Raw genomic sequence first — 15,572 nt, 5'->3', positions numbered from 1 at the left:
CTCTCTCTGGCTGGTGAGTGCACGGGCCCTATAGTGAAAAATCTCCCCCCCCCCCCAAAAAAAAAGAATCAAGCTGTCATCTACTTGATAAGATGTTAAAAGAGAATTGTAAAAATATGAAAAAATGCCATTCATCTTAACTAACTTTTAAAATTAGAAGTATCATTTTTTAAGGAATTATTTTATTTAACCTTATTTATTTGAATTTGATCAGAGAGGGACAGAGAGAGAGAGTGACAAAGCAAGCCACCTGTCCAAGACTCGAACCAGAGTTGGCCATGGGGGTATCCAGCATGCTTAACCACCATGCCACCTGCCGGCTCTAGTGCCATCATTTTTAATTAAAAGGTTATGTGTTAAGTTATCTTAAAATGAATCAACAAACATTGAAACAATTCTTGTTTTTAGTTTTTGTAATTCTGATATAAACTTCATAAGCCAAAGCTCTTTAGATAGAGTCCTATTTTTTTTTTTTTTAAGTTTACTCATCTGTTTCTTAAGAGAGAGAAAGGGGCGTCTCCAACAGGATCTTCACGCTGTGATCCACCCCCAGTCTCTACCTTCCCATATGTGTCTGGAATGCTCTGGAAATTTCCAGGACACAAACCCAAGACCTTTCCCGTGTGCATCTAGCACATTACCACTGTTTCATCACCTGGCCCCTCAGTAATTTTTAAGAGTGAATCCTGAGACTGTGAAGCTTGAGAATCCACTGAACTGACCTAATGGGAGGAAAGGGAGAAAATAAAAATAGAGATAAAAAAATTAATGCAAAATTTAATAGTTTACTTGGATAAGGACTATAACCTGAGTAGTGGAGTGTGACTGGAGAGAAAAACACTGTTTGAGAAGACAGTGCGAAAGAAATGGTAGGGTTTGGCAGCAATTTCCATATAGAGGGAATGAGATGAAGAGTTTGGAGATAATTGTATGATAACTGTTTTAGTATTGCAGATTAGAAACAGATTATGGACAGAAACGTGCAGGTTTAAGGGTAGATGCACCTTTTCGGAAATATAAGGAAGAGGGTATAGTGATGGCTAAAGAGAGGGACAGCCAGGAGGAAATGGGAAATGCTCACAAATAGAGGTAAAGAAAAACCAGAGCAAAGCAGGTCACGTGTAGGCGGGGAAGCCACTAACATCAGGACAAGAACTGGCCTCATTTAAGACTTGATTCACGAGTACTGCCTTGGAAACATGGTATTAAGTCTATTGTTAAAGGTCACATAGCTAGTGAAAGGCCTACTTCGTCAACAATGCTCAGTGCTCCGTAGAGTGTGAGGAAGATGACAATAGAGAAGAGACTCCTCTTTATGAGGTAGTCTTGGTAATCTCCAGAGATCCCCTGTAATTCTAATAGAGTCTGGCTTTATTTAGTTAGTTATTTAGTTAGTTATTTAGTTAGTTATTTAGTTAGTTAGTTAGTTGATATTTTTGCTATAGGGCGTGTATGCTTGCTGGAGGAACAGAAAATGAGAAATCATCCCCCCACAGGGGATGGGCACGCCACAGTCCCTTTTCTGTCATTCTCCTCTCAGGGCTGCCAGAGCCAGGACTCAAACCTTGGTTGGCCATGTGGGGCTGCCAGGTCTGGGACTCAAACCATAGTTAGCCATGTGGTAGTCTAGCACCTTAACCACTATGCCACCTGCTTACCCTGAACCTGGCTTTAAGAGTGAATTAGATAGGAAATGAAAGCTGTTAAGTGCAGGCCAAAATGGGACATTTTAGTAATTGTAAAAAGGAGGAAATGTTTTATCTTGGAATAGTGACTTCAGAAAAAACTATTTGAGGCAGAAAAATTATGAACAGAAAGCTATATTTTTAGGTAAGAGAAATATAAACACATTTGAAAATAGATGTGAACTTGTAAAATCTGAAAATGAAAAAAATAGGAAGTGTAGATTCTGGTGTTAAAATTAGTGGTGATAGGGAACCAGCAGTTAGCGTAATGGCTATGTCGCTGGACTCCCACGTAGTCGACCGCGGTTCGCGTCCTGGACCCGGTGGCTTAAAACTCACGCCGGGCACGTGTGTGTGCCTGCCCAAGATCCCGAGAGGCGAATGGAGGAGAAGGGACTGCGGTGTGACCATCCCCCCTGGGGGGTGATTTCTCGCTTTCTGTCTCTCTGTCTCTCTCTGTCTGTCTGGCGAGCGTACACGCCCTATAGCAAAAACCTCTCCAAAAAAGGAAAAAGAAAAAAAAATTAGTGGTGATAAGGACCTACTTTATAGTGTCTGTGGTTTATATTTTCTCAGAGCCAGCAGGTGTCATGGTGGTTATGAGCGCTGAACTCCCACATGACTGACTGCAGTTTGAGTCCTGAACCTGGCAGCTTGTTTTCTCACTTTCCGCTCACTTGTGCTTGCTTGCTTGTTCTCCCCTCCCCCCCATTAAAATAAATAAATAAATCTTTTTTTTTTTTTTTTAAAGACATTTTCTCATGTTACTGGTTTTGAGCCTCACAACATGTAGGAAGTGGGTATGGCCACTTCCCTGATGAGAACAGTGAGATTCAGAGTGGATCAATACGATAAGGAGTCCAGAATAAATTCAGCATGGAGAACCTCCTGTCTTCTGAGATGGTAGAGGAGGCTGAGGAGACGATTATAAGAGGCACTGATGGTTTGAAGTTATAATGATGTTAATTGGGGAGCTAGTCAGTTTATAGGCAGCTCCTCGGTGTATGTGCCCCCAAACATAGCCCCCAAGGGTGTGAACAGCTTAAAAGAGGCTGGCGGGAAGTGACCAGACAACTTCCTTTTACCTTTCTGCATGCGGTTAACCTTGCACAATGGTGTAATAGTGAGGGTTCCATGGAAGTGTTAGTGGGAAAACTATCATTCTCTACCTAAGGGGTGTGAGGCCTGCTCTTATCTCTACTCCAAATGTAGCCACGATAGTCTTCCAGTATTTCAGTCTGTGAGATGTAAAGTGTTAAGAAATGAGGTCTTTCTGCTCTCCAGTCCTTATACTACTGGTATTGGGTAAGGTATGCCCTGTTGCTGATGAATGATTTAATGTGGATTGCATGAATATGAATAGACCCTTCATTTAAAGTGCCCCACTAGCATTTGGTTTGGTCATTCCGGAGTAAGAATTAGCTTAAAGGTAATCATCTAGTCCAGGTTTCAGCAGATGGCATAATGGTTATGATGCTGAACTCACACATGGTTGACTGTGGTTTGAGTCCCGGACTCTGGCTTAAAAATCATGCCAGGTACATGTGTGTGTGTGTGTGTGCCTAAAGTCCCAGGAGGAGGGGGATTGTGGCATGGCCATCCTCCTGGGATTGGGTGGGGAGTGATTTCTCACTTTCGTCTCTCTCTGTCTCTCCAGCAAGTGCACGCACTCTATAGCAAAAATCTCTTTAAAAAAAAAAAAGAAAGAAAAAGAAAATCATGTAGCTCAAATCTCAGTGTTCGATGAGCAACCATAGAAGTAAAAAAAAAACATTTCCATTTCACAGTCCTCTGTATCACTGTATCCCAAAATGGCGCAATCATGATGACGGTTTCCACAGAGGGTCCTGCCAGAATGAAAATTTTAGTGAAAGAAGGCTCAGTGCATTAGGGCAGGAGAGATGAGGAAAGCTTGATGTAGTTAAGGATTTCAGACCAAAGGGGACTTTTCAAGGGTATGGTCACTACAATGGCATTTTAGAAAATAATATGAAAAGACAGTTGGGAAGCCTTTGGAAGAAATAACATCACAGTGGATTAATGGATGGAAAGAAAGAAAGAAAGTCTGTTCATTCATCCAGAACTGGGTCGAGTTTTAGAACCTTGGTAGGAGCAAAGTCCAGGTTGAGCACTTAAAAGAGCAGTTAATGAATATTTGGGTGTCTTTTTTCAACAGTCAGTAAACATGGAATTGCCAGTGCTCCCTGGCATTATCTGAAAAGTGAAGGAGGTTTGGGAACCAGCAGTTAGCACAATGGCTATGTCACTGGACTCCCACATAGTCGACCGCGGTTCGCGTCCCGGACCCGGTGGCTTAAAACTCATAACGGGCACGTGTGCGTGCATGCCCGCCCAAGATCCCGAGAGGAGAATGGAGGAGAAGGGACTGCAGCGTGACCATCTCCCCTGGGGGGTGATTTCTCGCTTTCTGTCTCTATGTCTCTCTCTGTCCGTCTGGCGAGCGCACACGCCCTATAGCAAAAATCTCTCCAAAAAAAAAAAGTGAAGGAGGTTTGAATGACTAGTCAGCTTGGGATCTTTAAGACGTATGCAAACCTTGAGAAACTGGATTACCTGCCACAGATACAGTATGGAAATGACAGTGACTCTGCTAGGGGTGTTGCCACTCCCTGGCTGCCCATAGGACCTACAGAGGCTCAGGGGTCTTCAAGCTGAGTTCCAAGCAAGCCATAGGCTTGGCTTGTTCACTGTCAGGGTAAAGTCTGCGGTAGCCAAGCTCGTGCAGCTGCCCTGTCTGTCTCCACAGCAGTTGCCAACTGGGAGTAGTTTCTGGCTCTTTCCCAGGGCGTTTCAGGTCAGACTAGAAGCTTGACATTCTAGGGCATAGTCACAGTTGGGCAGCAGCATAGAGATTGTTTTGAAAGTTAAGGGGGTGTGGAGCACTATCTGCCCCCCTCACCCACTTCTAGCCCCTTCCATCTGCTTCCTGTTCCCTCCCTTTAGCCCAGCTGCCACCTAAGATAAAGTGGCTGCCCTGCCTGAGCCTTGGGGCATGGGAGGGGAAGGAGGTGGAAGGAGGCAGTACTGATCTTGTCCTGAGTGGTTCAGCCCTTGGGTGTGCCTGGGTTATGCGGATTTGCTGTGTTTCCACCCTCCTTTCCCAGATGCCCATCTACCTTGGGAATCAAAGTGTGGTTTGAAGTCTCTGGTGGGAAGGGTTACCTTCCGGTAGAGCGGCTTGGACGCTATAGTCCACCCACCCAGTGTTGACGCCTGTGTTGTGTTGGGGCCACTGTTAATTCAAATCAGTTTAATTTATGAATGCAAAATTATCAAAACTCTCTTAATCTATAACAATCAAGCATTGGTATTTGCCCCTACAGTTCACTAGAGCAACTAAGAAACATGCAAACTGACCTACAGTCATCTTCTCAAACATCTACCAGTTTCAAGAGCAAGCAAGGGTGGGTGTCTGTCTTTGCTTGAAGACACCTCCAATCAGAGAGCATGTGCACTTGCCAGACAGAGACAGAGGGGGCAGGAGAAAGTACTCTACAGTGGGGTGTGGTAACATCACAGTCCCTCTCTTCCACTTATTCATCCTGTTGGGATTTTGGACATGCACGCATATATACCTGGTGTTTTTCAGACGATCACAGCTGGGATTTGAACCACAGTTGGTCATGTGAGATCTGGTTCCCTTAACCACAAGCTGCAAAGGTGACCCTGTCATTTTATTTTTGTAAGACTCTTACCATTATCTGCAGATTTCCACACCTAGGGAAAATAGGTTTATATATAGGTTTAAGTACTTGGACAGTTAACAAAAGAGAGCAAAACATTGAGTTACTGTACTATGGGTTGCACATTGTTAACTCTATAAGAAGCGTATTGTCATGTTTGCTTTGTGTGTTATTTCATCCCCCAAAAGATGCTGATTTTGAAATGTGAGAGTGGTGTTAGAATGATGTGGATATCAGTTATTTGCTGACCATAACTACGTACCCTTAGACTTTTAGATACTAGGTTTGCCTCCAGCTCAACATTTAAATCAAACCTCAAAATCCAGTTCTCTTAAATGTAAAAAGCCAGGTGACCATCTTTCGGGAGAACCTGAAAAAGGCGAGGCTTCTCAGTATTACTGTGAGGTTTTTTTCATCTCTGCGTGGACAACAGTGTATTACTGTGTCTATCTCTCAGGACACACTTCACTGGGATTTTAAATCCTTGTTTCAACATGGATTCTCAATGATGGGCCTTCAAGTTGAAATCCTGGATTGGAATTCATTTCTGTGGGATGCGGGCAAGGTTTCCACCGAAGTCGTCATGCCCCTGTCTTGTTTAATGAGAGCTACGATAGCAGTATTAGTCCCACTCTTAAGTATCTTGTGTGCCTGCCATCACGCAATTGGGTTTTGCTTTATTTCAGCTTGCGGTGGGCACTGGCCACACTGCTCTCTAAGGGTGAGAAGAGAAAGAGGCCTCCCTTACCCAAATAGGTGTCTGCACTGCCTGTTTTCACATGACAAGGAATTAGGAGTTGCTCTCAGATAACACTGGGCTCTTCTAGTTCAGGCCATATATTTCACCCTTTGCACTTGGAGCTTCTCTCTCTCTCTCTCTTTTTTTTTTTTTAACTTGTTGCAGCCTCTTAATTAGAATGTATTGTTAGAGGACAGGCAGCACTGTCAAACTTTGTGCATCTTATAAAAATTGCGGTGGGCACTGGCCACACTGCTCTCTAAGGGTGAGAAGAGAAAGAGGCCTCCCTTACCCAAATAGGTGTCTGCACTGCCTGTTTTCACATGACAAGGAATTAGGAGTTGCTCTCAGATAACACTGGGCTCTTCTAGTTCAGGCCATATATTTCACCCTTTGCACTTGGAGCTTCTCTCTCTCTCTCTCTCTCTCTCTTTTTTTTTTTTTAACTTGTTGCAGCCTCTTAATTAGAATGTATTGTTAGAGGACAGGCAGCACTGTCAAACTTTGTGCATCTTATAAAAATACACACAAGCATCAGACTAGCAGCTGTAGTGCAGACTCATCCAGATGCGGTACTGCAGTTCCCCAGAGGGGCATCTTCATTGTTTTCTTTCTTTGTTCCAGAAGCAAAGGCCGATAATGAACCGAGCTGTTCGCCGGCAGCTCAAGAACTGTTGACAAGGCTGGGATTTTTACTGGGAGAAGGGATCCCAAGTGCCACACACATAACCATTGAAGACAAAAATGAAACCATGGTAATGCCCGAGGAAGACACTGCATTTCATACCTGCTCAGAGGATGAATGAAGCGATAACCATCTTCTCCCTCTCCTTGAGCGGAGAAGTCATTGTTCGGTCAAATGAGTCCTGGGCTGTTGTGTATTGAAATTTATTTCAACAGTTTGTTTCTGAATTTTTGCAGTGGGCGGGGGTGGGTGGGGAAAAGCAGAAGGGAGGTGAATTTAAGAAAATGTCCACATTAACCTTCTAGTCACCATCCGGAGAACAGTGGCTAAATGAATTAAAGTGGCTAAAAGAATTCCTTCATAATGATACCATTTTTATCTTTATAGCACCATTCTTCTCATCTGGCTGCTTTGGTATTTGCTTTCCTAGCTGTTGAGATTTTGGAGGGTCAGTGGGGTGAGGAAAAGATTTATAGGAGATGAGGCAGAGACAAAATAAGATGAGATCAATGGTTCATCTTCCGGGAGGGCACTCCCTCGTCCGGGGAGCAGGGAGCAGCAGCATGCACCTGCCACTTCAGAGCTGTGTGTGTTGGATAGCAATAAGGGGCTGGAGCTCCTGTCCCTGAGGGGGTCTCTGCGAGGGAGGGTGTTGTGCATTGATTGAGACCGCAGTGGTCACCAGTCTCCTTCCCCTGATCGCAGAGCCCATAAATCTTTAGGAATTGAATCAGGTTGCAGTGCTCGTGAAACATTGCAGAAACAGTTCCCAGGTTTTCCGTTCAGAGGTCAAATAACCCATTTGTCTTGTGCATACTTTAAATGAAAGGAAGTCTGCCTGTTTACCATTTCTGTTTTACTAATGTGCATTCCCACTAAATTATTGCTAAGATTGTCCTTTGAATAAAAAAGAAAATCACAAAAGAGGGAAACAGAACAAAGATATTTCTCCCTTAAAACATAGAAGACTATGTATTTATCTACACACACACACACATAGACACATACACCTCCCTAGATTTTAAAAACCGTCTCCCATTTTCCTGTTTTTAGTTTTGTTTTAGCATCAAAGACCAAACTGCGTCGAAGCATCCCGGGTAAGCCGTGCTAACTCCTCCTTCCGTTCGTCTTGCAGTGCACAGCTCTGAGCCAAGGCATCAGTCCTTGCTCCACACTAACAAGCAGCACCGCATCTCCTAGCACCGATAGCCCCTGCTCAACCTTGAATAGCTGTGTCAGCAAGACGGCAGCCAACAAAAGTCCCTGTGAGACCATTAGCAGCCCTAGTTCCACCCTGGAAAGCAAGGACAGTGGAATTATAGGTAAGAAGCACACTGCCCGGTAATGTGATGGCTCGATGCACGTCTACCAGAGCATTCACCAGGCACTTCTTATGAGGGTTTTAGCGGGTCTGTGAAGGTCAAGTGGCCAGGATCTGCCCTGTTCTTTGCAGATGGCACTGACTCCATGTACAGCTGAGAGAGTGAAGCAGCAACTTTTACATTCCTTGATGTTTATTTTATGTCACTGGGCTCATTTGGTTTAAAAAAAAAATTCCGGTTGAGATCTGGGCTGTGAAGTTACAAAAATCTTCCCTCCCTAACATCAGTTCCACTTGCTGGGCACCAGGTTGCCTTAGGGCACATTGCAGGGCAATGAAATCCCTGCATGTTAAGAAGTCTTCCCAGCCTAGGCTCAAGGTCAGTTGTTTCTCCAACAACAGTTTTAGTTTTGTGCTCTTTCTAGTTTCTTATAATGGGATCCTGTTTCGAGGCCAGGATTTTCTAAGGATGCCCTCTCCAGTCCCCACACCTCCACTTCCACACAGTAGGTGTGATCACTCTGAGCTGATGGCGGGAGACCTGATCCTCAGATTGATTTTCCAGGTGACTCAAGCAACATTTAATGGCCTTGTGCACATTCCTTTCCTTCTCTGGACAGTAGGTGATTTTGATTAAGTTGGTAGTTTGTAGTTCCAGGTTCGTATTAGAATCATCTGGGGGTATTTTAGAGCCCTTATATTTATGTCCCGTCTCACACAGACTGCACTTGTTTATCTGTAGGTGGGCTCAGGCATCTGTGTGACTCAGGTCTCCAGCTTGGTACCTTTCAGATAACAAACATGTAGGACCCCTGGAGAGGACTGTTCAGACCTCCCTCTGCTCTAAGGAGAGCTGACAGTAGAGCTCTTCTCTGCAGTTCACCTCCATCCCTTTTTCTGAATTAGACACATGGCTTTGAGGGATAGTTTGTTTTATTGACTGCATGCCACTTCCACGTTAATATGCAGTCAGATGGAATGACATGTGAGCTCATTTTCTTTGATCACTTGTAATGCCTTTCAAGTTTAATTTGTAAAACTAAGTTGCTGGTTCACCCAGTGTGTTCTTTACAGATTACTCAAGAAGGTCTGTGAGATTTCTGGAAGTGGGTTGTGGATTCTTGGACATAGACCTTACCATGAGACCTTCAGGTTAAGGAAGGCTGCCTCTTATCTCATTTTTTATTTGGATCAAAATCTTCATGGATTTTTGCTTCATTTTGATTTACTTACTTACTGTAATATCTACCCATTTAAACCATTGGATATATTCCATCTCAGTGTATTCAAAGTTGTGCAACTGGGCCAGCTAGCGGAGTGGTGGTGAAGGTGGCCAGGCTCCCCATGGCCCACTGCTCAATTCAAGTCCCAGACCTGGTGACTTCAAAAACATGCAGGATACATGTGTCTGCATGCCCAAAATACCAAAAGGAGGAAGGACTGGAGAAGGGATTGCACTTTGGCCATCCCCCATGGGAGGGGGTGTGCTTTCTCTCTCTCTCTTTCTCTCTCAAAAGGTATACACACCTTTGGCAAATTAAAAAGCAAAAAAGAAAACAAAGTTATACAACTACCATCACAATCCGATTTGAGAACATATTATCATGACAAAAACCTGTACCCTATGGAAGTCACTCTCCATTTCCCCCCAAGCTCCCCAGTCCTAGTCTGATAATCTACTTTCTGTCTCTGGGATTATTTTATTCTGGACCCTTCATGTAAATGATAGGCTGAGGTTTCTGTAGCAAATTTAAATTCTTTTCACTCCGTTTAAGGGCTTCCAGTAAGCTTATTCTGCTAATTCTCCCTTCCTATTTTACCCTGCTTCCCCAGCTGCGGTTTAGTCTAGTTCACTATATTTTCTCTAATGTTCCTTCTGTTCTCATGCCCTGTCTCTCTCTGAGCTGTCCACCACTGATAATCTTTGGGGTGTATCCTGTGATTGCCAAATGACTTTCTTCACAGCATTCTTAGCTATTCTGAAAATTCTCCTCCCCCAGAGAGTTTATCTTCTTCAAGGAGTCAGCCAGTGCTACGTCTTTGGACATTTCCTATTTATTGCGTGTTCTGGCCACTGATGGTCCATGCCTCTGTTTAATCAAATCAGCATTTTGTTTTGACAGTTACAAACTTTTTCAATAACAAAGAACCATCCATTTCTCTCCATCTCTGTCTCTCTACAATTGAGTTACAATTCTGCAATTTTACAAGTATTCTGAATGGAAAGAAGAGGCACTGGCTTGGTTCCCTGTGTTGTCAAGGGAAGATGGAACTGCAAGATATTTAATAGAGTTCTACCCAGCCCCAGACCAATTAGTTGTCCTAGTGTATGCCCCCATTGCAACTTGGTATTTTTCTTGGTAATTGTTTTTGTTTTTTTATTTAATTTTGTTTCCATATGGACAGGGGTCTCATGCTATTCCAGACATTTTCTTGGTTCCTGGAACAGTATTGGAATGAGAAAGTAGGAAAAGAGAATCTTTGCTTCTATCAAGCTGCATGGAGATTGGGAACATTTAGTTGGTTTATAAAGAAGCCGTGCAGGATTCCCAGTCCAAATTGGCTTGGCCAAACCTTTTTAACTGTCTGTGTTTCAAGCTCTGCCTTTGTGGTAAAGTAGTACATTTCATGCCACTGAGGCTGCCTTTGTTCCTCAGCTCAGGCCAATGTGGTCCCTTAACTCAGTTAAACATGGAAAGGGGCGACTGTTGAGAGGAAAGCAGGAAGAATTAGGAAGTGGTTGGTAAGTCTTGCTTTCACAGAAGACCGCAGCTTCTGAAGTTTGTGATGTGGCCTTAGCTGTTCCCCTGCAGGGTGTGAGGCCTGTAGGCAGACGACAGGGAAGCACTGTGCTGGTGACAGTGTTCCTCTGTTCTCTCTCCTTACGTGACCTGGAGAAGTAGAACCTTCTGCCAAGGGACACACTAGAAGTGTGGTAGGGAGGAGAAGGTAAAGAAGAATTTCCTCCCTGAGCAGACTGCAGCCACAGGTCTTTGAAGAGGCAGGAGTGGAGGAGCCAGAGAGTGAAAGAGCCCCCTTTTATGTCAGTATAGGGTGTGCAGGTTCTGTTGCCTCTTAATGGAGTCGGCATCTGTGACTCAGTTGTGGTTCTGTGATTGCTGGGATGGAGGTAGACCTTTTTCCATCTGAAGAATATGCCAGTTTTTATAAGGTGTAGCCTGGGAATGGTCCCTTCAGGCATCATAGATGTTTACCAGAGTGATATAGTGAAGAGCACTGTGATTCTAGTGGGCAGAGATGAAAGAGGGATGCCTTGGCTTCCTGCTTTGGAAGACCTGGCAGTGGCTTGTCAAATAGCCTGGTGAGGATCCAAATAACAGGGCCTGGAGGAAGAGGCTTTCCATTTAATTTTCCATTTTAAGTAGTTTCAGACACGTCAACCGCCAGTGCTGGGGTTGGACCGGCCCAGACTTTGGGAGTGGGTGGGGACACTGCGCACAGCTGCTGTGCCATTCCATGCTGTGGGGGGCGCTAGGCTCTAACCAGTGTTCCATGTGCTTTACTAGCACAGTTTATTCAGGGCATTTGGGCAAATTCAGATAGTGCTAGCCCATCCTTAGAAATTCCTAGACCTCCCCTTACTATTCAAGCTGATTTCTGACTTGCTGATTATATGCACTGTCAATATTTTTGCCCAGCAGATGTGAGGACAGGGAGCCTGTGTTCCCACATGCCCACATGCCTGGGCAGCGTTCTCAGGGCTACCAAGAGTGCCCAGCCTGTGTGCTGTTCCCACTGCTAAGAAGGAGAAAGGACAGATGAGTGCCCAGGAGAAGAATTCCTTGGGCCCGTCCAGTCTTTGTGGGAGCCAGGCCTTAGTAGCCCCTTCCTTGCACCCTGTTTCAACTTTAGGATGTTATCCAGATGGGGTCCCATTTTGTCCTATTGCAGGAAAACCAGGTCCTTATATAAATGTCTTTAGAAGTATAATAATTCTGTCATGTGGAGATCTAGCTAAGCTGGTGTGATTAACTGAATTCTCTTTGAATTTAAAAAAAAAATTAAGTAAAGTTCTTTACTCTTTACATTTAAAATCTTTGGCATAATGTAGAAGTTAGTTCTGTTTAAATTTGCCAACATGAAGCTCTTCTAAACCCAGCTGTACCCAATCACCATAAAATGACTCTCACTTGTTTTGAAAAATAAAAATTTTATAAAGAACTATGCTTTTAAAGATGTCCTTCCATGCCTAAGAAAACATTCTTTTTTTGGTGACACTCCTTTGAATATAACTTCCTTCCAACTGTTACGAATGGATATAGTAAGTCTTAGCAATCCTAGCTGAGAAAAAAACAAAGTATGTTTTACTTATTGGAATGTATACGAAAACCAATTTGATTTTTTTTTAAGTTGCTGAGTATAGTGGGTTTCAAAGCACTTTTTGAGTTAAATATATTTAATTTTTTTTATGTTCATGGTATGATAAATATTTTATGTGTATTTGTATTTATTTCAAGAAAATGGGCATTTTCTCCCTTTAGGAAGAAAGAAAGATAAGGAAAAACAAATAAAGCCTACCTTTTCTTTCAAGATTGGGGGAAAAAAAAAGCTTTCCTTGGCTGACTGGTGGCATATTGACAGTGCAATGCTTTACAAAGCTGAACCCACATGGGAAGGTGCCTGGTTCAAGTTCTGGGACCTCCCTTTTTATGCATGCCCACGATCTGGGTTGCCTGTGGCGGGGGGTCATGCCTTTAGAACCCTGTTGGGAGTGCCTGTCTCTCTGTCTGTATCTCTCTCATGGAAGAAACGAATAAATAAACTTGAAAAGAAACGCCTTCCTGTCCATTATAGATAGAAGTGCAATGAACTTACAGGTGTCAATTAGAAAGCTTCTGGGTGAAGAAGGGATCAATCATCCCTTCCATTTCCTCCTATCTGTTGAAATCATAATCTCCAACATTTGTAGTGTCCAGCATCTGCTTCCGGGGGATTTTTTAAAATAATTATTTAATTTTATTTATTCATTTATTTTAATTTGACTAGACACACACACACACACACACACACACACAGAGGGAGAGAAAGAGAAATTAGAAAGTAAGCCACTAGGTCCAGTATTCAAGCTGTGGTCGGCCATGTGGGAGTGTCCAGCACATTAACCACCACGCCACCTGCTGGTTTAACATCTGCTTCCTTTTGAGAAGGAAGCTGTTCCTGGGGAGGGAGAGCTCCAAGGGGACAGGGACACCACTCCCCCCACTCAGTGTGTCTCCTACAGGGCATGTGCACGCTCCACCTACCCAGACGCTGAACTATAGAGTGTGTGAGCTGCTAGCTTGCACCAGGTATGGCTGTCTTCAGGATAGAAGCTCTTCCTGTTGCCTTTCCCTTTCTCCCTGGGGCTGCACTTGTCTCCCTCCTGCTCTGTTTAAAGTGGGAAGCAGGTATACATTTAGACAGGGCAATACCTTCATAGGAACATTGCTTCTGCAGAAGTGGCTTGCAGTAAAATGTTGAGCCCTCAGTTAGTTTCCTGCTGGTACTTGATAGAGTTTGATAATATTTTTCTGCCCATTTGCTTAGGACCTTAAAAAGAAATTGTCAATGATTGACTTTAATCTTCCCTTAACTCACCCCTGCCTCCTCCTCAGCTTGTAGAATAACAGTGGACCAGAAGTAGCTTTAGACTTTATTTCCCAGACTTGAGGTCCCAGGGGAGATGATCACGTGCAGAGGCACACACAGCTGAATTAATTGTACTTTATTTTCGTTATTCACTTCTTGTAAATCCTGCCCTTTTGATTTTATGCTAATGTTGCTTTGTTGCCACCTGTATTGCCCTGCTCGTTACTAAATTGAAATGCTTTGAAATTGATTTGGTAATAACTATTTAGAGCATTTCAAATCTGGGTTAATATTCATTTTGCTACATTGCCTGCAATTTAAAAAATCATCCTTAATTATAGAAGCCTTTTTTTATCTTCTGGGTGAAGGAGAACAATTTTTCTTTACATACATAATTTGGTAATGTACTCAGTGTCGGAAAGAAATCCTGGGTGATGATTCGTGTCTGTAAAGCACCTACTGTGCTTTTAATTCAAAGTGTGATTGGATTCTTCAGGCTGTTCTGTTGGTGCTTCAAGCTTTTATTGGCACCTACTGTGTACCAGGAGCAAGTTGTTAGTAGTGAGGCAATAAAGAAAAAGCACAGTGTTTATCTCCAAAACATTTTCACCTATAGAAAAATACACTTGTGGCAGGAATAGGAAAATTGTCACTCATTGAAGAGTGACATGGCAGTGATTGATGCCTCTGGTGGAATATTTATACCGCAGGTGTATAATAACTGATAGTACCTGGAGCTCTTTTCTTAAAAGCCTGGATCTCTGGAACAGCCACGGAACTTTGTCAGAAGCGCCAGTATCTGGCATTCCACGTACATGTTATGCAGTGCTTTACGAAACCCCGTGTGGCATGCTCTGTTGGAAGACATAGTGTAGTCTGTATCCACTACCTTTCACTGTTTTCTGCTGTGTCAGACCAAGTTGGGACGGAGTGGCTGAGCGAGGCAGGCCCTCCCTCCCGTGGTGCCCTGCCCCCAGCTGTTCCTTCAGGTGGTTCAGCCTGATGAATGCAGCTGGGAACATGGCTCAGGTCCCTGGCCTTGCTGCATGTCACAGCAAAGCACCTCTTGCGCAATGTGGTGAGCACTGAGCTGGAGATTGGGTACCAAGATCTGGCTGTCACAGGCCAGCACACAGGGCTCTCAGCACAAGGCCAGAAAAGGAGCAGGGCTGTGCAGCACATTGGACAGAGTGTTGGACAGGGCTGGCCAGACGTGCCTAGAGGTCTTCTGGAGACATTGCAGAAGGAGAAGCTGGAGAGCCCCCTGGAGCTGACGGTTACTGGGGCGCCCCACCTGGGGCATTCCCTTCAGCATTCCAGGCGAAGTAGCTTGACTGCCTTCTCTGGCCCCCTCCTTGTTGGGCTGAGGGAGGATAAAAGCGGTGGCTGCAGGTGAGCCAGGGACTGTTCTTTGTGTGGTTTGTTAGTTTGCAGGTGGGGCAGGCCTCGCGTGGGGGAGGGGAGAGAAGCACAGGCTGGCATTTCTGTCCAGAAAGGGTTAAGCCAGGCTGGTTTCCCCCATGCAGTCTTGCCCTCGGTCATTCAGGGAAATCCGAAGTATGGCTGGCAGCCTGAACAACTGCTGGGTGGGCGGTGTAAGCATGAGGAGAGGAGAGAGATCTCGTTGCATAGGACTAGGGCATGCGCGGCATTGCTGCCTTGACTCGTCTCCGATCTTTTCATATCTCAGACTTACTGGCTGCAGTGAAACTTTCCACCGTTGTAAGCGATCTTTATTTGGCCAGGTCAGGTCAAAGGAGGCAGTTTCTACAGCAAAGGGAGTTTCCTTTTTTAAATTCACTTCTTCCTTTCTTTCCCCTTTTTTTTTTTTTAAAAAAAAAGGACAGGG

General features: G+C 44.2%; 1 protein-coding gene across 1 annotated transcript in view; it reads left to right on the top strand.

Moving 5' to 3' along the window:
- TANC1 (tetratricopeptide repeat, ankyrin repeat and coiled-coil containing 1) overlaps nucleotides 1-15,572 on the top strand; it is a gene marked incomplete in the record, with an annotated part of 175,626 nt that overhangs the window by 80,817 nt on the left and 79,237 nt on the right. The window contains 2 exon segments of the mRNA XM_027768446.1: nucleotides 6,756-6,883; nucleotides 7,949-8,135. Coding sequence (XP_027624247.1) covers nucleotides 6,756-6,883; nucleotides 7,949-8,135 — 315 coding nt within the window.

The sequence above is a fragment of the Tupaia chinensis genome, unplaced genomic scaffold (assembly GCF_000334495.1).
Source record: "Tupaia chinensis unplaced genomic scaffold, TupChi_1.0 Scaffold146346_1, whole genome shotgun sequence".
NCBI lineage: Eukaryota > Metazoa > Chordata > Mammalia > Scandentia > Tupaiidae > Tupaia > Tupaia belangeri.
The sequence above is the reverse complement of the archived record's forward strand: the minus strand, read 5'-3'. Positions and strand labels throughout refer to the sequence as shown.